Here is a 26,469-nt window from a genome sequence, read left to right as displayed (position 1 = left end):
AATCATAAACCTGATCCGATGCAATGATGTTGCAGAGAACAAAATTACATGAACTTTAAAAATAGAAAGAAATAAAAAAAAAATAGTTCTTTTTCACATGATTTTTTTTAAAATTTGGGTGCTCGGTGGCCATCCATTTTTAACACCTTGGATCAAACTCGAAAAATAATATATTTTTTTAATATGAATATTTTTATAAAATCTAAAAGGTTGTTTTGTTGGATTGTCAATGTGATTATCAATGTCGCTCAAAAAAATTAGAGAGTTGCTATTGCCACACCAATTTTTAGTAATGCTACACCAACTATATGCAATTCATTACATAATTTATATAGGAATTGGCGTGGCACTAGTAAAAGTTGGTGAGAAAATAGTAACTCTAAAAAATTATGGGGGAATGACTTTGAAGGATTCTTTATTGAGAATATGTACCGAAGAGTCCATTAGTAAAAAACAAGGACCATTTGAGTACCATTTAATAAAACATTAGTCTATTAAGGATCTTTTGAAGATTTTTTAAAGAAAAATACCTGAAATACTTTTTTAACAACTTTACAAAGTGTTTGATCTAAAAATATAGGGAGTCAATTAAAAAACTCGACTAATTTATTTAGTTATTAATATTTTTGTGAAAAATAAAAATAAAAATTTCATTTATAAAAAACTAAATTCAATATAATTTTATTTGACACATTTGTGTCAACTTGCTAACTTTTGAGTTGAATAAATTCGATGAACATTCAAGTTGAATTTTAAAATTATATTTTAATTATTTATATATTTTAATAAATATAATATTTATAGATCAAATCGTTTTGATGATGATCATCCTCATCTCCACCATCATCATCTATGTGTTTTAAAAATTATTAATTTTGATAAGAAAAATAAGTTTTATTTATTTATCTACAAAAGAAGATTATACTTAAGGGGCATATCGTTAATTATAAAACATAGGAGTAAGTCAAATATTCTCAAATAAATAAGTTTTTTTAAACTTCAAAAATCATTAAAAGAGTAATTATGGTATTTTCATTTAAAAGTTCTTTTTAGACTAATATCTGATAAATCGGATATTAAAGAGTTCATATTTTTTTTAAAAGGAATTTTCGATAAATATTTTTTTTTAAATAGATTTTTTATAATTGTCCCAAAAACTTATAAGTATAAGTGTACAACAAGGTGCGGCAATCGGAAAGCCGTTAGTAGCACTTTTTAGAGTCCGTTGTCGTTACAAGACACGTGGAATACTTCTTTAGAAATGCCACGTGTAATTCAGGAAAGGGTTCTTCAAACTTTTGATGCAACTGATAGCTTCAAAGTTTTTTTCAACCTTTCTTACTTGGATCCGAGATTCTACTATTAAATTGCGGTTCGGTGTTACCGTACCAAACGTAGGTTCTACGCCACGGCCACTCGTTCTTCGTTTCATATAGAGAGCTCTTCTCTACTTTCTGCAAAAATAAAATTCCATAAAATGGAGACTGTAAACGTTACCGAAAACGGAAAGTGTTTGGTATCCGAATCAAGAGATGATAATCGTTCTTCATTGATATTTTTGGGAACAGGTTGTTCAAGCGCAGTTCCAAATGCAATGTGTTTGATTAAGCCCTCCGATCCGCCCTGCAGATTGTGCACTCAGTCTATTTCGATTCCTCCAGAGAGTAATCCTAATTACAGGTTTATTCAACAATTAAATTTTTTTTTTCCGATTTCTTCTTGATTTTACATTTTTAGCTAAATAAATCTAAGATGTAAATCTGAAAATCTTAAATTTTCTCTCAATTAATGGACTAAAGGAAGATGGATATTCTTTCTTCTAGAGAGGGATCTACATTTGGCAAGATTTGGGTTTTTTTTTTTTTTTTGTGATATTTGTTTGTGTTGGAAATTTCTTGATTCTTCCTGGTTTCTTTTTTTCTTGTGCAATGTGTAATGTGCGCTGCGATGAATTTTAAAGTTCGGATCTAATTGTAAGTTCCTGTTTTTTTTTTTCCTTTATTTATTTTACATTTTGGATCACAAGATGAACAACTCATTTGATGAAATTACCATTTCATGCGTTGAATATGAATAAATTACCATTTTGCCTTACTGTTCAGTTTAATTCCCAAAATACGAACACGGAGATCGCAGAGATTTTAAAGTGACCATCTCGCTGATAAAAACTGATTTTTAGCAACATCTTCACTTTTATATATCAAGGAGATCGTCACTTTTATAATAAGTAGCAGTGATCTCGCCACTTTTAAAACCAGCAAAATTGTCACTTTTGAAATAAAAATCGGAGATCTCGCTACCTTTTATCAGCAAGATTGTAACTTTAAAATCCTTGCAATGTCACTGTTCATGTTTTGGAATTCGATAACAGTTAAGCATGTTTTTGGAATTTTCTCAATAAACAATGAACTATGGTTCAATTTTATGCCAATTTGATGCATGGTTAAAGTTGCTTTGGGTTAATGTAATAATTTTAGTGGACTTTGATTGTGGATTATCTGTTGCTCAAAGAATTTGGGATATGCAAAATGATATTGGATACTGTAAAAATTTGACATAAGGAAGTTCAATTGATGTTGTCCTTTTGTTCCCAATACTAAGCATTTTGCGCCTAAAAAAACTTACTAATTTGGATTTTACAGGTGCAATACGGCTCTCCTCATTGATTATTGTGATGGTGATGGCAAACACAACTATATATTGATTGATGTTGGAAAAACATTTAGAGAGCAAGTACTTCGGTGGTTTACTCGATATAAGATTCCTCAAGTGGATTCAGTGAGTTCACATTTCTCTGAATTTTTTTTTTCTCTATTAGTTGATTGCATAGAGCATGAATCTTGTTTTGCATTCTGATGATGCTATTAAATATGTCACTTCTTTTTCAACCATATCTTACATTTTCATAATCATGAAATCTTGCATCAAATTTCTTGTATTCTCACATCTCAACAAAATGGAGTAGCTGTGACGAATTTTAGAAATTTACTTGGAGTTGCGTGTGCTTTACTGTTTGAAGTGCAAACTCTTAAATTGTATTGGAGTAATGCCTTATTGCATGCTACTTACTCAATAACATGCCATCTTCTTTGTTGAATGATAAATCACCATATTTTGTCTTAATTCTCCCAAATTTTTTTTTTTTTTCCAACCACACAGGTGTTTGGATGTGTTTTCTTTGTACATAAACGCTGGTTGGTTTAGGTTGAGGTGCGGTGGGGTCTTGAAAACTTGATTCATGTGCAATAAAATGAAATTTTCCTAGGTGTTTAATTACCCAATGGGGCTATGACTATTACAATCCTCTCTAGAAAAAACAACGTGTGCATTGTTATTACCTTTTCTGAAGCTACTTCATTTTATTATATTGTGGGACATCAGTTAGAGGGTCCTATGATTGTGTCGGTTCTAGTTCGCATCTCTTATGCTTCCTACTCCTTCTCTCATGTTTCCTCTTACAATTTTGTACTTGGAAATAGAAGAAGGGTAGTACAACTCCACCTTTGACCTTGCCAATTGAAGATTTAGTAATCAACTATGACATGGAGAGTGACCTCCCTATTGCTTTTCGAAAAGGTTGACCTTCTTGTATGAAGCAATTCTCATTTTTCGTTTTCTTTGAGCAATTTTTGTGTGTAAAATTTCATTAAAAAAAAAGCTGAAGGATAAGAGAGCTTCCAAAGAAGAAACACCGAGACCAAAGAAAAAATGGAAAGGAAAAAAAAGAAAAACAAAACAACCAACACCCACAAAAAAGGGCAACAACTAAGAACAAAGATCAACCCATCTAAAATCAAATCCTCGAAGAAAACCCCTTCAAAGTCCTTGTTGTTCTTGCACCAATAGAAAATAAGACCCAAAACATCCAAAATTGCATCCCTAGTCGACTGCTCCTTGCCTTGAAAATCCATCAGTTCCTTCCCTTCCAAATGCTCCAACCAATGGCAAAGGGGAGAATGGCCCAAATATATCTCTTCTTGCTAGAAAAAATTTTAGATTCTGTGGAGGCCGATTTTGGGATAAATCAACCTCCATCACGATTTTCACATTTTATTCGCAAAATGGTAATAAAAACATAAAAAAGGAAATAAAAGACAGATTTTTTACGTGGTTTGGCAAACGTGCCTACGTCCACGGGCTCGAGGAGCCGTTCCACTATCAAACTTGCGGTTACATGACCTATTTCCATCCTTTTTGTCTATGCCTTCCTTTTTTCCTTTTCAATGGCCTCAAGGCCTATTTATAGATAAGCCTTAAAAGAGTTCTAACCCTTGCTAGGTAATAAAAACATAAAAAAGGAAATAGAACCCTCTTCAAATGATGCCACGTGTTTACCTCGGAATATGTGTTGATATTGCAAATGGATGATCCGAATGAGGGACGATTTAATTCATTTTGATCTATTCCCTATTTTTCTCCAATCAAGACCCAAACCCATGGTTGGTTTATAACCGAGTCACCGAGCTTACCCTTGTATCTCTGTACTTGACTCGAATCCCTAGGTGTTACGTGTCCTCCTTTGGTACCTAGCAAGAAATATCCTCCACAAATAGGCCTTGAGGCCATTGCAAAGGAAAAAAGGAAGGTAGAGACAAAAAGGATGGAAATAGGCCATGTAACCGCGAGTTTGATAGTGGAATGACTCCTCAAGCCTGTGGACGTAGGCACGTTTGCCGAACCACGTAAAAAATTTGTCTTCTATTTCCTTTTTTATGTTTTTATTACCATTTTGCAAATAAAATGTGAAAATCGTGATGGAGGTTGATTTATCCCAAAATCAGCCTCCACAATTGGCGCCGTCTGTGGGAAATGCTACAAGGAAAAATGACCAAACTCAAATTCTTTTGCTCTGCTTTACTTCACTCTGTGGACTGAAAGCTAAGCAAGAGTGGAGAGTCCGCCATTAAAGCTTGATTTGAAGCTTTGGTCTCAATAAGAGAGAAAAAGAGATAAGATTCGAAAAAGGGAAAGAAATGTATGCAGAGATGGAGGTTATTTACCCCTATTTGCAGAACTTCTCGCAGGAAGTCCAACACATGGAGGAGTTCTGTGAAATATAGAAAACCAGTGCTTTAATGGAGAGGAGGGAGTGTTGCCAAGGATGGCATAGGTTTTAATCAAGCCCCCTTTAGCAGTGAAGCAGCAATTGTGGCAAAGCCGGATGCAAGGAGGTGCTCATGTATAGGGAGTAACAGCTCCTTGGAATGGAAAGTAATAAGAGTGGTGGCGGCTATTGTTGCTCTCTCTATGGTTGAGGACGAGGTACCTGGTTCAGCTTCCATGCTGTCTTAACAAGCCCAACTGGGGAAGGAGATCCGTCGAATAGTACTTCAGACTCAAATAACTTGTGTCGGACAATGTCATCGTTGGTTTTCGGTTTACTAGCTCATTTGGGGAAGAAAATGTGGGAGTTATCACTTCAGACTTGGTAGAATCAATTCCAATTGGGGAATAATAACGGTGGTCTGTTGCTTACTTATCACGTGGCCTGCAAACAGGAAGGATTAGATGTTAGATAGTTTCAAACTTGACAAGCAAAGATTTGCTAGCAAAGGAAGGAAGCAAAGTATCACATGTGTTGTGATGGTACCATCAGGTATTTATTATTTATATTCAATTGAACTACTAATAAGTCATATTTGGGAAAGAGTGGTTGGGTGTATTACATAGACATCAAGGTTGATGTGCATTGAACACTCTTGATAGTGGGAACATTAAAAATGGATGGTAATTTGGTTGCTAATTACTTTGTATGAACATCAATTTTTAATGTTCATTACCTTGACATCCTTTATTTGGAAGAATAATAAGGATTATAGTACGTGGTGGTAGAGGTTTGGTATCAAATTTAATGGTCGTTGGGAGCCGATTGAGCTAGTGAGTCTAATAAGTTCGTCGGTAACTCAGTTGAACCATAAAGTCTCAATTTGACCCAATTTGTAATTTCATGACTCGATCTAGTCGAACGAAATAAGAGGGGGTTTAATCCAAATTGGACTCGATGAGCCGAGTTACTTGTATGCCGACTTAATCAAGACAACTAGTATGTTATAGTAAACAATTAAATTGCTTGGCGGCTTAGTCACGTTGAGCTAATTTCTTGGTAGTTGAGTCAGCTTGACAAATAAGGCTTGGGGACCAATTTTGTGCCCAATTCAATCGAATCGAGGGTTTCTGTCATATCACGTGACAAATAATTGGGACTTTACTCGAGTTAGGAAACTCAAATGATTAAAATGGTAAATTTATGAAAGGTTCAATCCAAATTCGACTCGCCAAGTTGTACGGTGTAAGTGAAGGTCTAATTTGAACTACGAACGACCAATTTATTAATGAACAGTTGATCTCAACTCAGCAAGTCAATTGGTTTTAATTTAGGGGGTAAATTTATAATTGAGATTGGTACAATCTATGGAGTGGCACAGATCGACAACACCAGACTAGGAACTAATTGCCTTATTGTTTTATACAATTATTATTGTTTTGTGTCCATGTTATTTTAAAGATGCAGGATGCAGAGGAACTTGACACACACCCGACTCATATGGGGAGTCCGGTCTATATCCTAAGTCGGTCATGCAGGACCACTTAGCGTCACACCCGACTCATATGGGGAGTCTGGTCTATATCCTAAGTCGGTTGTGCGGGATCACTAGGCGCCACATCCGACTCATATGGGGAGTCTGGTCCATATCCTAAGTCCGTCATGCGGGACCACTTAGTGCAAAATCCGACCGTTGGGGGTCGGCCTACAAAGAAAGCCTTGGCTTTTCACTGATGCCGAGCCCAACCGATGAGTTGGTATAGCGGAAAGCCTTGGCCCTTCACTGGTGTTGAGCCCAACCGAGGGATTGGTATAACGGAAAGCCTTGGCCCAGCATGGGAGTTGAGCCTGATCTGGGACTTCGATCGGTTATTCTATTAATTATCAAAGTCTTGGATCGTTTTGGGATCCAAGCCCGATCTGGGATTTCGGTCGGTTCTTCTGTCAAAGCCTTGACCCGTCATGGGAGCCGAGCTCGATTTGGGACTTCGATCGGTTACTCTACTATTTATCAAAGTCTTGGATCGTTCTGGGATCCAAGCCTGATCTGGAAGTTCGGTCGGTTCTTCTGTCAAAGCCTTGGCCCGCTATGGGAGCCAAGCCCGATGTGGGATTACTTATCTAAGTCTTGGATCGTTTTGGAATCCAAACCCGATTTGGGATTTTGGTCGGTTCTTCTATTATTTAATGAAAGTCCTAGCTCGTGAGAGGAGTAAATCCCGACCGTAAGAGGGTCGGCACACAGCAAAAATCTTTGCTCGTGAAGGGAACCAAGTCCTGTCAGTGAGGGTTGGGCTAACTCGTCTTTATCTTTTTGTAACGACTGGTTCGTAAGGGAGGCAAGTCCAACCATTGGGGGTGGGTTTAATTGATTTTTATTCCAAACCCGACCGTAGGGGGTTATATCTATTGGCTTTGGAGATCGGGTTTATGATAGCACCAAACGCAGTCAATAATAAGAAAATCACAATTTATGGGGTGCGTGACCACGTGTCACATAGTACCATTCATTTATTCTCGGGCGCTCGGACTAAAAGTCCAAACCCCCGAAAGGGGGTATTGTGGAGGATATTTCTTGCTAGGTACCAAAGGAGGACACGTGACACCTAGGGATTTGAGTCAAGTACAAAGATACAAGAGTAAGCTTGGTGACTCAGTTACAAACCAACCATGGGTTTGGGTCTTGGTTGGAAAAAAGTAGGGAATAGATCAAAATGAATGAAATCGTCCCTCATTCGGATCATCCATTTGCAATATCAACACATATTCCGAGGTAAACACGTGGCATCATTTGAAGAGGGTTCTTTTCCTTTTTAATGTAATAACTAATTTAAGTAAGGGTAATCTGGTCAATTGTATCTTAGTAAGGGTTAGAACTCTTTTAAGGCTTTTCTATAAATAGGCCTTGAGGCCATTGAAAAGGAAAAAGTAAGGTAGAGACAAAAAGGATGGAAATAGGTCATGTAACCGCGAGTTTGATAGTGGAACGGCTCTTCGAGTCCGTGGACGTAGGCACGTTTGCTGAACCGCATAAAAAATCTGTCCTCTATTTTCTTTTTTATGTTTTTATTACCATTTTGCGAATAAAATGTGAAAATCGTGATGGAGGTTGATTTATCCCAAAATCGGCCTCCACAAATTCCACCCAACAAAAAGAGATGCCACAGACCACGGGAAGACCCAATCCATTTAGTAAAGAGAAAACAAATGAACCCAAATTTCTGAAGAAAAGCCACAATGGATAAGAATATGATTCCCAAATCTCCACTAGAATTACAAAGGTGGCAAAGTTCTTTTCATTAAAATGTCCCAAGTGAGGATCTTATCAAGGGAAGCTAACCAGGTAAAAAAAGAGATCTTGGAAGGAACCAAGGAAGAGCAAATAGATGATTCCAAGAAACTTCTAGCAAAGAAGGGCAAAAGGGCACGATGGAAAACTTTCACTGAGAAACTTCTATCTTTGCTTCCGCCTACTCCCTTCTATCATCCTCATTAACCGCCAGATGGTTAGAATCGAGAAGCTCTAGGAGAGTTGCTACCTTGTTAAGTTCCCAGTCTTTGAGCATTTATCTCATTGTCAATAGTTTTGCTTTATCTTTCCCATCTCTTCATCTTTCTACTTCTCATAATGAAGCCATTTGTCGTGATTGGATGAGAGAAAACATGGAAGATGAGGTAGAAGCACTTTATTCAATTGATACATGGGAGTTAATAATATTACATGTTTAAAGCACATTGTTGTGTGTCACTGGGTCTACAATGTGAAGCAAAACTCAAACGGATCAATCGAAAGGCCCAAGGCTTGATTGGTTGCCAAATGTTATACTCAGACCTTTGAAGTTAATTATTCAAAGACATTATCTCCCATGAACATTTTGAGCTCAATTTGGGTTATTATTTCCATTGTGGCCCGTAAGTTATGGTTGTCGTTTTAACTAGATTTTAAGAATGCATTTTTACATGGGGACTTGTTTGAGAAAGTCTATATGGTGCAATCTCCTAAGTTTGTTGGTTTAAGGGAGTTTGGTAAGGTTTGTCCTCTGAAGAATTCCATTTATGATTAAAAGTCTTTGGGGGCATAGTTCGGTAATTTCAAGAAGGTGGTTGTGGCATGTGGGATACAAATAAGTCAAATTGATCATTCAGTATTCATGAGGCGGTTTTTTTGATAAGTCAGGCTAATAGTGGTATTTTCATCTAGATGGTCTATTGACGGCATTGTATTCACAGAAAGTGATGAAAAAGGCACTGAGAAGCTGAAAGAACGTTTTCGTAAACACTTATTCATACAAGAAATTGAAAGAACGTTTTCGTTTTGATAGACTTTGAAGAGGTTTGGCCTCCCTTGAACTAATGATGTGAAGGGCTTCAAATTGATGTTCTTTTATTACTCTCACCCACCTTAAGGTAAGGTAGGGGGTGATTTAGCTTGACCTTCTTGCCTTCATAAATGAATTAACATGTACTCAAGTTGTCAAATAGTGTCACTTATCTGTCATATAGCCAAGGTCCATCCAAAATCATGTGGCCTATATTCATAGATTCTCAATCATACCATGAGGTGTTTTATATGAAGAAAAAAATATCAGAACAAGACTCCTCTGGGAAACGAGGATGGACACATTTGCATAGGTTTCAGAAGACTCCACGTTGGGAAGATGCAATGGGCTGCTTTTATGGAGCATGGAGGGCCCATTGCATCTTTGCAAATGGGGTCTTCATTGGGATATCTTGATGTATCCCACTACGATCATTGTGGGTGGATCATACTATTTTGGGCTTACTTTGAGATTTGGTAGAGCATTAGATGTAGATATTGTAGAAGACCCCATTTCATATACTTTACTCCGCATTAGCTCATTGAACTGTATTTCTAGGATTTTTTTTTGTTTGTTTCATTATTTTTGGCTAGGGACCTTTTAGTGATTTTTTTAGCCATAGGTTTATTTAGTATAATGAGATAAAGAGTTATAGTTAAATACTTGTTAGGTTGATCAAATTATGTTTAATCTTGACTGTAGGTTGAGATTAGTTATAGATTTAAGAAAACCTATAAATACTTATTGTAAAGATTCTGTTGTCAATTTATGAATGAAGTTTACAGATTTTTCAGGTTTTCTATAGATGGATGTTGTGAACCCTGACTTGGTGTGAAGCCAAGGTAATCTTTTAGTTTTCAAGTTCTCCAGAGAATGAATGTTCTAAAACCCTAACTCGGTGTGATGCCAAGGTAATCTTTTAGTTTTCAAGTTCTCCAGAGAATGGATGTTCTGAAACCCTAACTTGGTGTGAAGCCAAGGTAATCTTCTAGTTTTCTTTCCAAATTTAGGTACAAATCTTCTACATCTTCTTCATCTTTATTGTTTTTATTTGCTGATTTGCCACACCCTTGGGCTGGCCGAACCACAACTGAACCCTAAACCTTGCTGCTTCCCAATACCCGAACCCTTCACATCGGCCCTAAAGTTTGTTGTGCCTATCCGGTACCTCAGCTGAACAGTGCTTCCCCTTCCAATATGCCAGCCGTACCCTACTTATCCTAAACCTGTATCTCCAAACCACACCACCCCTGATATCCAAATCTTCAAATGGAACCTAATCCACAAATCATTGAACATGACCCTATTCTAGCCATTTCTTTCTTTATTCAATTGAAAGTAAAAGCTGTTGGAATATGCACTTGTGAGACACATTCTAATTTTATAATTGCATTTATAATTTCTAGTCACAGGCTTTGAACCTAGCCTTTCTTGAAATCCTTTAGAGGATCAAGCAATTTGATTGTTATCGGTCTGGTACTCTAGATTAGTGGAAGTCTTAAATTGTTCACTATTTAAATTAAAATGTAGAATTACCTGATGAAAGGAGAATCCTCTCGGCTCTCCACGGATAATGATGTGGATTGGGAAAACCGACAACCATGTTCACATTTGGAATTTAATGCATTAATTCAGTTTCAAAAGATGCATCATAAAGATATCTGTTTTGTTTATGTAATTGGATATTAGAGGAGACAAATCTGGGAAGTTTTTTGGGATGTGGTAATGCATTTTAAGGTTTTGTCTTGTCATGAGCATCTTCAAAGGAGAACTAGCTTCATCAAATTTTGAGAACAGCAGTACTTGTATTCTGGGAGTCTTTTTGAGATAAAAATTGCATCAATGACTTATGGAGCCAAATATTATAAACATTTCAGTGGAAGTTGTTGTACCCATGCTTATTTATTCTATAGTCCTTAAATCAAATATAAGGAAGAGGGAAATGAAGGGACATTTAAGGTTGCTTCTAGGGATGTCTGCCTTTTGCACTTATGGAAGGAATATAAAGATCAGATCATATTGGTCCTTGTGTTTATGAATTATGAATAATAATATTTATCTTGTCTATTTTCAATCAATAATATATCAACTACTTTGCATGGTAAGTGGAAACCCACCAACTGAGGGCTTATTTTTCTATCATTTGCAGATAATTTTGACACATGAACATGCTGATGCAGTTCTTGGTCTGGATGATATACGTGCAGTACAACCATTTAGTCCTACAAATGATATCAATCCCACTCCCATTTTCCTCACAGAATTTGCAATGGACAGGTACTTCTTTGCGCTTTTGATAGGCATGTACTTTTCTTAACCATTTTGCGTAGGCTTCATTTCTTTTCTTGATCACAAATTAGTGAAGTCACCTATTTTGAATAAAAGTATGATTGAGATTAGCAATTACTATTTTCTGTTTTCTGTTTTGGTAGGAAGAATATACTGTTTTTAATCCTATAAATGGCACCGAAGGGGGGAGGGGATAAATGTTTGGTTTATCTTCATCTAGTTCTGATAAATTTAGGGGTCCAACTCAAAACCAATGGGCAATGATTGGAGAGGCCCAGGAGCTTATAAGAAGAGAGACAAGGCAATGAGTGTCCGATGTGAGACTAAACTCAACAAGCTCCACTTTGTGGGTTTTACAACTTGTGCTTGTTGTAACATTAAGCTCTCCAAACATCATACTCAGCTTATGATACTCCAAACTTCATTCCCTCTCTATTTGCTTGTTGATGCACCAAGTTCTAAGCTCAAATTTTCTTTGAAGATGCTATTGTTTTTTTTTTAATCTCCTTCTCTACCTCTTCCTTCCTATTTCATCCTCTTTTGTTTTGTTTTGTTTTGTTTGGCTTACTCATTGGATTCCTCCTATTTTCTAAAGAGAAGATTGTGTAGAATAGAAAGGAATTACTTATCATACTGATAAATTTGAGGGTCCAAATCAAAACCAATTGGCAATGAGCGGAGAGACCTAGGAGCTTATAAGTAGAGAAACAAGGCAATGAGTGTTCGATGTGGGACTAAACTCAACATGCCCCCACGCGTGTGGGCTAGACTAGGCAAAGCACGTGGAGATATGAACTGGGTGACGTGGAGGAGAGAAAGGCCTGGCTATGATACCATGATAAATTTGGGGGTCCAACTCAGAACCAATTGGCAATGAGTGGAAAGGCCCAGGAGCTTATGAGGAGAGAGACAAGGCAATGAGTGTTTGATGTGGGACTAAACTCAACACATACCTTATTACTCTTTCATTCCCCTTCAAACTAAAGAATATTTATCATATAATCATAGCTTCTTACAAATATAATCCATCTTATTATAACCTAATGACTTAGAAAACATATCAACAAGTTGATCTTCAAACTTCATATAGGGAGTAGTAATTTCACCACTCAGGAGTTAGTCACAAACAAAGTGGCAATCAACTTCAACATGTCCCGTCTTCTTGTGAAACACAAGATTAAAAGCTATGTGTATGAATGCATGGTTATCAAAAAAGAGACTAATAGGTATTTTTACTGTAAATCCTATTTCCTTAAGAAAGTACTTCTCCAGGTTAGCTCATAGGACGTGTATGACATGGTTCTCTACTTGGTCTCAATATTAGATCTGCCAACAACTGTTTACTTCTTGCTGTCCATGTCACAAGATTACCACCCAAGAATGTATATTAATCTATGGTGGATCTACTATCCGAGCATAAGTTGTGAGTCGAGTGTCCAATTCGCTAGTTTTGTATATGGATTTTTGAGTATTCGTGATGATCTGTCCAGTGGTGAGTTTGTTGTTGGAAAGATCAAGAAGTAATGAGTTCATCGCTTACTGATCTTTCCTAGCGATGAGCTCACTACTAGATAAATATGCATGAAATACATGGAAATGCATACATAATAATAACAAAATGCATCAGAGTGTTTGTTTTTTACCCGAGTTTCCGTTTTGCTTTTATTATATATGCATTTTGGGTATTTTGTGATCTATCTAGTGGAAAATTGTTGCTTGAAATCCAGGAAGTTACAAGTTCGTCGTTTGAAAACTCAACAAGTGACAAGCTCCCCACTAGATAGATTTTCATGAAATACACGAAATGCATATTAAATAATAGTAAATAGACACTTAGATCATAATTATGCTTTGATCTAACAACAATGTTAATCCAGTAAGCAATGGGTTCGTTGTTTAAAAAGTCAGCAAGCGACAAGTTCTGCACTAGATAGATCTTCATGAAATACACGAAATGCATACATAAATAATAGCAAACACATATTCATATACAAAAATATACTCTGATTAAGATTATTGTTGGATCAAAGCATAATTATGATATGAGTGCCTATTTTGTTATTATTATATATGCATTTTGTGTATTTCATGAAGATCTATCCAGTGGCAAGCTTGTTGTTTGTTGGTTTTCAAGCAATGAGCTCACCATTGGATAAATCTTCACGAAATACCCGAAATGCATACATAATAATAGCAAAAATGAATACTCGGATTAGAAAAAAAATGCTTCGATTAAAATATTGGAGCTAGGTTAGAGCATAATTTTTAATCCGAGCATCCATTTTGATATTATGATATACACATTTCGAGTATTCATGAAGATTTATCATGTGCATGAGGTCGTATCTTGCTTATTTTTCAAGCAACGGGTTTGCCATTGGATAGATCTTCTCAACATACTCAAAATTCATATAAAATATTAGCAAAACAGATGCTTGGATAAAAAGTTACATATAAATTTTCAAAATTATGAGTATGTCATTCTTTGTCACAATTTGACGGAATGTATTTAAGTAGAGCAAGCTTGGGTGGTGTGTAAGGTCAACATCGAAAAGGCCTCTGGCCATGTGATTGGAGGTTTTTGAGATAAATGATGAGGAGTATGGGATTTGGCGAGAAATGAATGGGATGTATTAGGAAATGTGTGTCGATAGCTTCCTTCTCAATTCTAATCAATAGAAGCCCGGACGGGTGTTTCAAGAGCTATAGAGGTTTAAGGCAAGGAGTCTCTTTGTCTCCCTTCCTTTTGTTATGGTGGTTGAGGCGAGTAGGATGTTGTCTAGAACTGTTCAATATGATTGCATCGCTGGTTTCAAGATAAATGAGGGACCAATGATTTAGTTGAACATATAAGGTTTTTTAGTGGGTTCTAGTGTGTTTTAAAACAATCTCAAGTTTGTCGATAAATGTGGGAAAAAGAAATTTTTTAGGGGTGGGGTCATCCACTAACTTGTCGGTCCTTGCTTCATCTTTAGGGTCTCAAGTGGATTCTTTTCGTTCAATTTATTTGGGCCTCCCTTTAAAAGCAAGTTACGAGAGTAAGGTAATTTGGGACCCAATCATTGAGTGGATTGGTAGAACAATTGGGTCTTGAAGTCGAGAGATCTGTCAAAAGGCGGAAAATGACTCTTGAAAAGTACTCTTTCTAGTATCCCCATATACTTCTTGCCCCTCTTTTCTATTCCTAGGAATATTGAGTTGACGATTGACAAGCTTATGTGGGATTTTTTTTGTGGAACGACAGATAAGGAAAAAGGAAATTTCATTTGGTTAAGTGGAGTCAAATTTGTAATTAAAAAAGAATGAAGGATTGGTTATTAGAAAGGTTCGGGTTATGAATTTAGTTCTGTTAGGGAAGTGGTTGTGGAGAGTTGGGGAAGAGGGTCATAGTTTGTAGAAGGATGTTATTAAGGCAAAATATGAAGTGGACAGGTTTGGATGGGAAAGTAAACCAATACAAGGTGCTTACGAGAGTGGGCATTGGAAAGGAATTTATAAGAACATGGTTGAATTTTGAAAGAGGATCATCTTCAAAATAGGAAAGGGGAAAAGGATATGATTTTGGGAAGATCGCTGGAACGGAATCTTCCCCCCCCCCCCCCCTCAGAACATGTTTCCCAAGCTTATTCACTCTTTCTCCAAAAAGAAAAGAAAAAAAAACAGAGGCCCCAATCAATGAGTTCTTAGTCCTTACTAGAGATCAAATATCTTGAGATCCCGGGTTAGGAGAGGCTTTAATGATTGGGAAGTCCAAGTGGTGGCAAGTTTTGTTAGAAGCTTAACAAGTGTTTAGGTGGATGGCTCGGTAGAGGACACAAGGGAATAGGAGGCTAGTAAGAATAAGACTTTCTCTTAGTACTTTCTACAAATCCATTGTGTTCAACCCATCTTTTTCCTTTCCTAGTTATGCATTTTAGGGGCCCATAGGTCCCTTTAAAGGTAGCTTTTTTCCTTATGGTTGGCTGCCCTTGGAGAAAAATCCGAACTTTGGACCAACTGAGGACAAGGGGTATTATTTTTGTCAACTTCTTCTTTCTATGTAAATCTTGTAGGGAGTCTGTCAACCACATTCTTATTCATTGTCCTTTTACCAGAGAAGTTTGGGCCCATTTCATATCCTTATTCAACATCTCCTGGTGCTTCCCTACATCTATACAAGTAGTGTTTGAAAGCTGGTCTGTCACATCCTTATCCTCTTCATTAAAAAGAAAAAAAAAATTCTTTGGCCACTAATCCCTTTCACAGTTTGTTGGGTCATTTGGTTGGAACGGAACAGTAGGGCGTTCGAAGGGACTGAGCATTTCTTACAAGAAGTGTTGCTCTTGGTATTGGGTTTCTTGTTCTTGTGGAGCAGATTTTTTTCAGAATTCAAAGGAACTTTCTTTGAGGATTTTGTGTGTAGATGGGATGCTTTGTGTGGGGCTCAGGATGTGGGTTCTTTGTTGTACTTTCTGTTTTTCTGCTTTAGTTTTTTTTGTAGTGGTGGCTACCTTGGCCGCTTCTCTCCTCTTTTCTTATTAATAAAAGCTATTGCTTTGCCTATCAAAAAACAAAAATAATTCTTTGTTCGTCATTCAGCGTCTCAGATCATCGTAATAGATGGCAATCACCGTTGAAAAACTCAGGTAAGTTAGAAGAGGTGAGAAAAAGGGATTTTTGGGTCCTTCAAAACTTTTGTTAGGGTGAGGGGCATTTGAAAGAAAATCTTTACTAACTGGGCTGTTGTTAAGTTTGCGGTCTAGAAGTAAGGGAGTATTTAGAAAAGACCTTATATTAGGGTCCATTAAGTAATTTTTCGTAATGGAAATTTTGAGGAAATTTTCATCGAAACTATACATGAAAATACACTTGTATATCATGAAACTACAATAAACAACCATATGAAGATATTTATTACCGTGCTCATGGGTTTACGCCACTGAGTTTTGCAACTGCTAGAATGACTTGTAGCAAGTTTTCAAGTACTCAAAATGAGTTGTCTCGTACTCTCGTTAATACTACCAGGATTTTTATCGATTCAAGAAATCTGAGAAAATCAATACATTTGATCATCCTTTAACACTTTCCATTAAAATAAGGATAGGCGAGATCATCTGTAAAATTGCTGCGATTGCCAAATAGAATATTATTTCGTGTAGATAAAAATAGATATACATTTTGGGTTTCAAAAAGCCTTCAGTTTTGTCCAGCCTCATTAGTTTGTTGCTTATCTGTGCTATGACGTTAAGCATTACATTATATATTGTATGTTTGAAACAGTGTTGCAACAAAATTTCCATACTTGGTTCAGAAAAAACTTAAAGAAGGCCAGGAAGTGAGGCGGGTTGCACAACTTGACTGGAAAATAATCAACAGTGACTGTGAGGAACCATTTGTTTCATCAGGCCTACAGTTTGTTCCTTTGCCAGTTACTTGCTCAATCCCCTCTTCATGATGTTATTCATGCTTTACTCTTTTTCCTAGGTTCTTGTTTCTGATTTCTTAGTTCTCAATGTAGGTGATTCATGGGGAGGATTATATTTCCTTGGGCTTTCTTTTTGGTGAAAAATCTAGAGTTGCATATATTTCTGATGTTTCACGAATCCCTGCAAGCACTGAATATGGTGTGTTTTTCTCTCAGTTTGTCTTTTTTATTTTCTGTCACACACACTCACACTTTTCATTAAGGCTAATTTATCAAAACATGCACCGAAAATTGAAAATTTACCAAATCTGCACACTATTCAAATTAATTCTGAAAATGGTAATTTACCGTTTTTGGAAATAACTTTTTTTTTACCAAAACAGTAAGAAATAAAATGAACAGTGTTTTTTTTTACAATTTTCTTACATACCCAAAATACCCTTTTTAACATTATATTGAAATTACTTAATTACCCTTCTTTTAATTTATTTTCATTATCTTCATTATATAAAAGAGTTGGGTTTTAATAAATGTGAAGGGTAAAAATGGCAAAAGGGTAGAAAAAAGATAAAAGGGCAGTTTTGGTACGAAAAATGTCAGAATTACTGTGCATTTAATTTTTTACCTTTTTGGTAAAAAAGACTTGATTTCCAAAAATGGGAAATTCCCATTTTCAGAATTAATTTGAATAGTGCACCGTTTTGGGAAATTTTCAATTTTTGTGCTCTATGTTGGTAATTTGCTCATTCATTAATGTGTAGGCATGCATGTTGTAAAGCACATGGGTAGACCATAAAGAAGGCCTAATGATGGCATTGTTGTACTTTTGATGCATAATCTTGGAACTCAGCCCACCTTTCATTGGGTTTGATTCATATCCAAACCATGTTGTCTATAGCATTATCACTTTCTTTCTTCCTTTTTTATTTTTCCTGATCAGTAATGGTTAAGATTTTATTAAAACATAATAACAAGGAACCTAGTTCATTCATATGACCCTAAACTAAAGGATAAAGCTTTGATGACAATGCGATAGCGCTTTGATGATGATGTTTACACTTATTTTTAGCTGAATTATTTGGCTACATCATCAACACTCCTTTAATTACGGCTATGGAATTTCTTTGTTTCACACAAAAAGTCCCCAACCTATGGCATTTGCAAGTCACCATGGCCCCTCAGAAGTTTCCGAATGTCCCAGCTCTCCAAAGTGATAGAATTAATTTTCAAGCTATTTCCACAATATATTGAAATATTTCCAGTTCTACAAGGTTTGAGACAAAATATAATTGGCATTTTCTTTTTGTATTTTGAAAAAGTACTCAGAAAAACACTGATAAAATTCACGAAACACTATAAAATTTTGGTTTTGGTGTATTTCGGTCAGCTTGGAAATTGAAAAAATGAGTTCATTGCTTCTACTTTGTTGAGGTCTTCATATCCATTGGTCTCGGGATGCATAAGGAGCAATTGTCAATACTTACATTCTTTTGAAAATTTAAAACCATGGTCCTTGATCTGTAGCTTTTATGTTAAATGAAGACTCACATTATCTTCCTTAATAAGGCAATTCTGGTTCTGCAGTTATATCAAAGACTGGAGCTGGACAGTTGGATCTTCTTATCTTAGACACACTATACAAGGTTAGTCTATAAATGTTTGATATGGTTCTGTCCTCTTAACCTACATAGGCCCCACTAAACATCATTTGGCCCTTTCCATAGATGCACCAATCTGCATGTTGTTGACTGAACCATTTAACTTAATTATTATGGCAATTATGTGGTTATATTTAGTTACGTCTTATAATTTCTACAACTGGAGTTTGGGATGGTAAAATTGCAATTGTTGTGGGTGAGGTGGTTCACAGAGTCAGATTGGTGCCAAGATGACAGACCTCTAAGCTAGACTATCTCCATAATTGTCTTTTTTATAAAAGAAAAATATATACTGGCCTAATTTTAGAGAGCTGCTTTTACTTATTGCAGCCCAATAAAAATAAAGAAAATAAGTGAATGGTTGAGAATAGGTAAAAGTTGTGGTACCAATAGAAGCTCTCTCATTTTTTTTTTTTTTTTTTGCTAGACTTATATTTTTTGGGTTGAGGATTTCACATGAGTTTAATTATAATTGTAAATGTTAATGTTTAGAAGAGAAAGAGAGAGATTAGAGGAGAAGTTTAGAGAGAGGCTCAATAGAATGATTTCTATGAGCCCCCTCTCTTATATTTATATTAGAGCATTAGGGCTACAGTTAAGCTGGACATGTGGAATTGGAAAAGACCAGTTTGCCCCCACACGTCCTATACATACCAATAACATTCCCTCTCAAGTTAGAAAGTCTAACTTGGAACAAACTAAAGAAACTATAGAAAATAAACAATTAAAGAAGAGAAAATAAAAGAAACTAAAGAAAAGATAACACTCCCCCTCAAGTTGGAGCATAAATATTAAGTAAATCCAACTTGGAGCAAATAAGACTGAAGTGACTAAAGTTAAGTGCTTTAGTGAACATATCTGCCAACTGATCTGCAGACTTCACGAACGGTGTACTATTCCCACATAAAACTTTGTCTCTGATAAAATGACAATCTGTCTCAATGTGCTTTGTTCGCTCATGAAACACCGGATTGGATGCAATATGAATTGCAGCTTGATTATCACAATATAATTGCATAGGAATAGTTATCTTAACACTCAATTCTCCTAGAAAATTCTTAACCCACGTTAGTTCATATGTCATAAAAGCCATTGCTCTATATTCTGCTTCTATACTAAACCTTGCAACCATATTTTGCTTCTTACTTCTCCAGGAAATCAAGTTTCCTCCCAAGAAAGTGTAATGCCCAGATGTAGACTTCCTATCAGATGGAGAACTTGCCCAATCAGTTTGATAATACCCCTCTAAGTCCAGATGATCTTTGGACTTTTACCACAAACCACGTCTTGGAGATTGTTTAAGAAATAAAAGGATCCGAACAATTTTTCAATGTGGAACCCTTGGCGTTTCCATAAATTGACTCTCTACACTTACTGCAAAAGAAATATTTGGATAAGTGATAGTCAAATAATTGAGTTTACCAACTAGTCTTCTGTATTTTCTTGGATCATCAAACAATTCTCCACTATCTACTATCAATTTTGAATTAGGGTCCGTTGGGGTGTCTATAAGTTTACTTCTCAATATACTTGTCTCATCAAGCAAATCAAGAACATACTTTCTTTGAGCCAGGTTAATAACTTTCTTGGATCTCACAACTTCTATCTCTAAGAAATAACGTAACTTGCCAAGATCTTTTGTCTGAAACTATGCCTAAAGGAAGGCTTTCAACTCCTTTATTCCATTAGTGTCATCACCTATGATGACTATATCATCAACGTAAACTACCAAAATAATAGTCCCTGAAGAATTGAAGTGAACAAACACAGAATGATTTGTCTAACACTGTTTCAACCCAAATTGAACTACTACCTCACTGAATCTCCCAAATCAAGCTCGTGGAGACTGGTTTAGGTCATAAATGGCTTTTTTCAACTTACACACCATGTTAGACTTCCCCTGGGCAACAAAACTAGGAGGTTGCTCCACATACACATCCTCTTCCAAATCATCATTCAAAAAGACATTTTTAACATCCAGTTGACATAATGACCATTGAAAGTAGGTAGCAAGGGAGATGACAATACGAATAGAGGTCATTTTTGCCACAAGAGAAAAAGTTTTTGAATAGTCCACACCATAAGTTTGAGTATAACCTTTGGCCACAAGGCGAGCCTTCAACCGCTGAATAGACTCATCAGGTAAATACTTCACCATATATACCCAACGACAATCAACAATGTGCATACCAGCAGGTAAGGACATTAACTCTCAAGTACCATTGTGATGAAGAGCATCCATCTCAACCTCCATAGCTTGTTTCCAACCTAAATGAGACAAAAAATCTTGTACACTATGAGGAATAGACATAGAAGAAAGAGCAAAAACAAAACCACGATATGAAGCAGACAAATGAGATAAATAAACAAACTTAGAAATGGGGTGCTTAGTACAACTACGAGTGCCTTTCCTTTGTGCAATAGGAAGATCAATATCAGAAGAAGTGTTAGATACCTGATCTGCAGACTGTAAAGACGATGGTAAGGTGTCTGCATCTGGAGGAGGATGGGGATCCGAAGGTGCCAGTTGCTTCTTGTGAACATAAGTGAGTGGAAATGGAACAATGGGAGATAAATCGACCACAGGAAGAGGAAGAGCAAACAAAAGATCATCATACTGAACTGGATCTGTAAAATATGATACAGAGTAAAAAAAGTAACATCTGCATTAACATAAACACAACGGGCTGAAGGATCATAGCAACGATAATCTTTTTAGATACGAGAGTAACCCTAGAAATACACACTTCACCGAATGTGGGTCAAATTTGTTAAAATCAGGAGATGACTGATGAACGAACGAGACGCAACCAAAGGTTCGTGGAGGTAAGGAAAGTAAAGGCTTTAAGGAAATAGAACAGAATAAGGACATTGACCATCAATAATAGGCATAGGCATACGATTAATCAAATAACATGCTGTAAGAATCGCATCCCCCCAGTAAGGTTTGAGAACTTGCATTTGAAACATTAGAGAATGTGCAACTTCAAGAAGGTGCTAATTTTTACGTTCAGCAACACCATTTTGTTGAGGGGTGTGTGTACACGAAGTTTGATGAATAATACCAAAGGATGAAAGATAGTCATTCTAAGGTCCAGGATCATTAGCATTATCACTATGAAATAACTTGATTTGCACACCAAACTAAGTTTGAATTTCAGTATGGAACAATTTAACAATAGAAAATAACTCAGAACGATCTTTCATTAAATAAATGTCATTATTGAAAACTCATCTAAAAAGTAACAAAATACCAAAATCCACAACGGGAAATAATCCTATAAGGACCCCAAATATCAGAATGAATGAGATTAAACTGACTCGATACTCTACTAACAGACCTATGTGGATAAAAAACACGACAATGTTTAGCTAACTGACATGACTCACAATCTAAAACAGGAATGTAACTCACTGTGAGAACCATCTTTTTTAAAGAACGGAGTGAAGGATGGCCAAGTCGACAATGCCATTGTTGTGGAATAATTGTAACATGAAGAGTAGGCGAGCCTCCACCACCATCCAAATAGTAGAGACTTCCAGATTCATATTCCCCACCAATCGTCTTTTTCGTTTTTAGATCTTGAAAAATACAATATGAGGGGTAAAACGTCATGAAACAATGAAGAGATTGAGTTAACTTACTAATTGACATTAAATTGAAAGAAAATTTGGGGTCATATAGTACAGAAGATAACGAAAGAGTAAAACAGGGAACGACAATTCCAATACCAGAAACCCTAGAAGTAGTACCATCAACAAGAGTGACAAACTGAGATGAAGAGGAAGAATGTTGAATGGATGAAAACACACCTGATGACCCAGTCATGTGATTTGATGCCCCTGAATCATTGACCCAAGGGGATGAAGATGAAGCAAGACAGAATATATTTAAGTGAGCTAGAGTTGCAGTGTTGGAAGACAAGGCACCAAGTTGAGGAGGATAATGTAATTTGGAATACTCATCATGAGAGATAGTAACCATATCTGCATAGAAAGCCACCTGATGAAGATTAACAAAGCCACCACCATTAATGTCACTAAAAATAGCCTGATTGGCTCAACTTGTGGGCAGGCCATGTAAATCCCAACAGAAATTTATAGAGTGACCATCAAGTCCACAATGGGTACACTTTCTGAGTGCACAACGACCATGACCACGACCTCCACTAGAATCACAACTCCCTCAACGGCCTCCACCACGGTTACCACGATACCCACGACAACCACAACCACGATCTGTACTTCCAGAAACAGTTAATGCTAATCGGTCAGATTCATACACCAATGATATAGCACCAGAACCACCAACAGAAACTCTCTGAAGGCGAGAAAAAACTTCAGTAAGTGAGGGCAACTCTTTACTGGTCAAAATCTGAGATTTAACAGAATTATACTCAGATTTCAAATTAGAAAGAAAACGAACAACATCCATCTCTTCCTGTTGTTGATGTAGTACGGTCAAATCAGTAGTAAAAGACTATTATACATTGAGCTCGTTCCGTATATTTTGATGACGACAATGATATGCTAGTAAACTTTGGTCACCTTGCTGAATGGAAAAGAACTCTTCGACCAACTGATAAATCCGAGAAATATTATTTGCTCCAGAATACATCTTGCCAACTTGATTCCAAATCTCCTTGATAGAAGATAGGAACATCAAGTTTACAGCAATGGTGGAATCCATACAATTCTACAACCACGTCATAATCCGAGCATTTTCCTGAACCTACTCAGAATAGTGAGGATCTTCAGTCTTAGGAGGATCATCTTTCAAATACTTCAACTTTCCCTTGGCAGTAAGGAATACCTCAATAGATTTTGACCAAGTAATAAATTTATCTCTATTTTATTTGATCGAGAGAAGATTAAAGAACTCGGGAGGAGATAGAATGTTGGACTTCATCTCCATTCGAAATCACTCCACAATACATAAATCGCACCAAATAAACCAGATCTGAAATACCAATTAGATTTGTGCAAATCTCGAGGATTCACCGCAACACGATTAGATTTTGAAGAAAAAAATCGATCTAATTCACAAACTAAATCACAATAACCAGATCTAATTGAATATGGTCTATGTACTTACAGATCAAATCACAGATGACTAAAGCCCCCTTTTTGATAAATCGTAGATATTCGAAAGTAGATCTGAACCTCCTAGGGAAAAACACACCACCAAACTACAAAACACCAACTTCAAACGTACTCACATACTGTGAGTATTCACCAACTAGAAGATTAAAACCTTAAGTTGTAATCAGAAGCCTAAGATTTTAATATCAAGTATATCGAAGAAGAAAGGGAAATAGGAAGAGAAGGTAGGTTCTCAAACTTCAAGATCTAAACCTTGCTTTAATACCATGTTAATGTTTAGAAGAGAAAGAGAAAGAGAAAGATTTAGAGGAGAAGTTTAGAGAAAGGCTCAATAGAATGATTTCTATGAGTCTCTTCTCTTATATTTATGTAAGGGAATTAGGGCTACAGTTAAGTGGGGCATGTGGAACTAGAAAAGACCAGTTTGCCCCCACACATCCTATATATACCAATAACAGTAAAGAACTACTGGAATTATTTGAATGGATGTTATAATGTTTTGCAATGTTGAGATTATAATTTGAGCCAAACCTTGATAATGTTTGAAGAGTGTTTCAATCGTTAATTGGGGTGGGATAAATAATTTAAGAAATTAGGGTGTAATAAATAAAAGTTGGGGTGCCAATAGCAGCTCTCTTTTTTTATCTGGATTTAGGTTGTGGGTCAGACTCATTTATGATTCAAATAAATGGTTATTATGATGATGTAATCATCATCGTCATCAAAGCCTTGTTCGGAAAATGATCCAACTCTATGATGCATAGACTACTTCCTGACTCCCGTTCACTTTCCAATTCATTGTGCCTGGAACTACAAATACCTATTGTGGAAAATGGGGCATTATTTGTTATTTACTTGCTACAAATTTTCTTATTTGTTTCATTCTGGATATTGTTCTAATGCTATTTACATTTTCCCCATTTGTGTAGACTGGATCACATAATGTTCACTTTTGCTTGCCTCAGGTTGGTTATTCGAAAGCTTAACTTTAATTTACTTAATGGACAAAGTATTTCTCAACATCTACTAATAAAAATAATTCTCCTTTTCAGACACTTGAAGCTGTTAAGAGGATATGCCCTAAACAAGCTCTGCTAATCGGAATGACCCATGAGTTTGATCACCACATGGATAATCAGGATCTTCTTGAATGGTCAAGAAGGTAGAAAATTATAACTCCTTCAATTCAATGTAAATTCCTCTATTTCACTTGGGATAAAGCTAGTCTACTCGGCTTGACTGGCTTTGTCGTTCCTCCAACTTTTAATTGTACCATTTTTTCATGGAAGTATTTTTTCTATCGATCCGACTAGCCTTACTAAATTAGTAAGGATTCCACCCTTAATAAGGGTCCTTGGGCTCACTTTGTGGCATCTAAAAACATGATCCGATGCTTCAGGTTTGTAGAGGACATAATTCTATGAACTTAAAAAAAATATATTTTTTTTACCATTAAATTTAAAGTTTAAATTTAGGAGTACCATGGAAGTTCAGTAGCCTTCCATTTTTCAAACCCTGGATGAAGCCCAATTTTTTTTCTTTCTTTTTTTGGACCTGAGTTTTTCCATAAAATCTAGAGGACTGTGTTGTTGGATTGCCAATGTGGTAATCCATTTTAGCAAAACGACCTGTAGTAAGGCTTAAAATCTTACTAAGTTAGTAAGGAAATTGTTTTTCTTTTCTATTGATTTAGCCAGGTCATAACTTTATTGTTCAAGAATTTCACCCCATTATGTTTCTATACATCTCCTTAAACTTTCATAAGGCATCTTCTTAATTTATAGAACTGATTTATTTTCTTAATTTAATTGTCTTTCTTTTAGAGAAGGAGTCCTTGTTCAACTTGCTCACGATGGTCTGAGGATACCTATTGACCTGTAATGAGGTATTATACTTCTTTGAGACTACCACATTCCCAAATATAGTTTGTCTTGACTAAGAGCCAGTGATATGACTTTATCTATTTTAGTAGTTTCTTTACTTAATCACGAGAGGCTTCAGTTTGGGTTAATTGTTCAATCAGATGGAAACCTTGGGGGGGTTTCTATTTTTATTTTATTTTTATATATATAAATCTTTTGGCCTTTTGATTTTTCATTATGACAGCCCTATAAAATGTTTGATACTAGTGTTAAATCCAATTTTAGGTCTTCCTTCTCCCATGACTAAAAAGTCTCCTTTGATTGGTTGGCCATTAATGAATAAAATGGACATATTACACTAGCCAGTGAAAAAAGATCAAAATGCTTCCTTGCACTTAGAAATGTTCAACTTGTGTCAGTAATGGCATCTCTTGTGCTTAATTATTCTATCTGGTTTTGTGTAAAAATCCTGAAATAAAAGAAATTCATTTTTAAAAAAATTAAATATTTTTAGTGTGGTCATGAGGCCATGCAATAAATATATCACTATGTATGAGTTGCTGCAACTTAGCTTTAACCTTTACATTGTTTTTTATTTTATTTTTATTTTAAAGGAAGACATGACGACTCATAGGTGGAATATGGTTCAACCATGAGTGAACTAAAGAAAAAAGAGGCCATTCTTTATTAATCTCTTGATCCTGTCAAGATTGATATAACCAAGTTGTTATGAACGTTCTCTTAGATTTTTATTAGGGTTTGGAAGAACACATGTTAACATTTACCATAT

The 26,469-nt window shown here is 36.0% G+C and overlaps 1 protein-coding gene across 1 annotated transcript; it reads left to right on the top strand.

The window, feature by feature from the left end:
• Positions 1-1,351: 1,351 nt before the first annotated feature.
• Positions 1,352-25,914, top strand: LOC147410814 (putative hydrolase C777.06c). The gene is made up of 9 exons (XM_086440411.1): positions 1,352-1,680; positions 2,643-2,778; positions 11,513-11,640; positions 16,912-17,059; positions 17,150-17,255; positions 18,641-18,699; positions 24,747-24,782; positions 24,870-24,979; positions 25,641-25,914. Exons 1-9 carry the CDS (start codon positions 1,478-1,480, stop codon positions 25,696-25,698), a joined length of 984 nt encoding a protein of 327 aa, XP_086296537.1. The 5' UTR covers positions 1,352-1,477; the 3' UTR covers positions 25,699-25,914.
• Positions 25,915-26,469: the final 555 nt, after the last annotated feature.

Source organism: Akebia trifoliata, chromosome 1 (assembly GCF_017979445.1).
Source record: "Akebia trifoliata isolate Shusen 1 chromosome 1, ASM1797944v1, whole genome shotgun sequence".
Classification (NCBI taxonomy): Eukaryota; Viridiplantae; Streptophyta; class Magnoliopsida; order Ranunculales; family Lardizabalaceae; genus Akebia; species Akebia trifoliata.
The sequence above is the reverse complement of the archived record's forward strand: the minus strand, read 5'-3'. Positions and strand labels throughout refer to the sequence as shown.

What these genes read in the sequence shown, in the direction of transcription:
- LOC147410814 (XM_086440411.1), top strand. Translation starts at nt 1,478, where the DNA reads ATGGAGACTGTAAACGTTACCGAAAACGGAAAGTGTTTGGTATCCGAA. An exon ending in TCTTAGACACACTATACAAG is followed by an intron (nt 18,700 to 24,746) that starts GTTAGTCTATAA and finishes CCATTTGTGTAG; the next exon opens with ACTGGATCACATAATGTTCA. An exon ending in CTTCTTGAATGGTCAAGAAG is followed by an intron (nt 24,980 to 25,640) that starts GTAGAAAATTAT and finishes TCTTTCTTTTAG; the next exon opens with AGAAGGAGTCCTTGTTCAAC.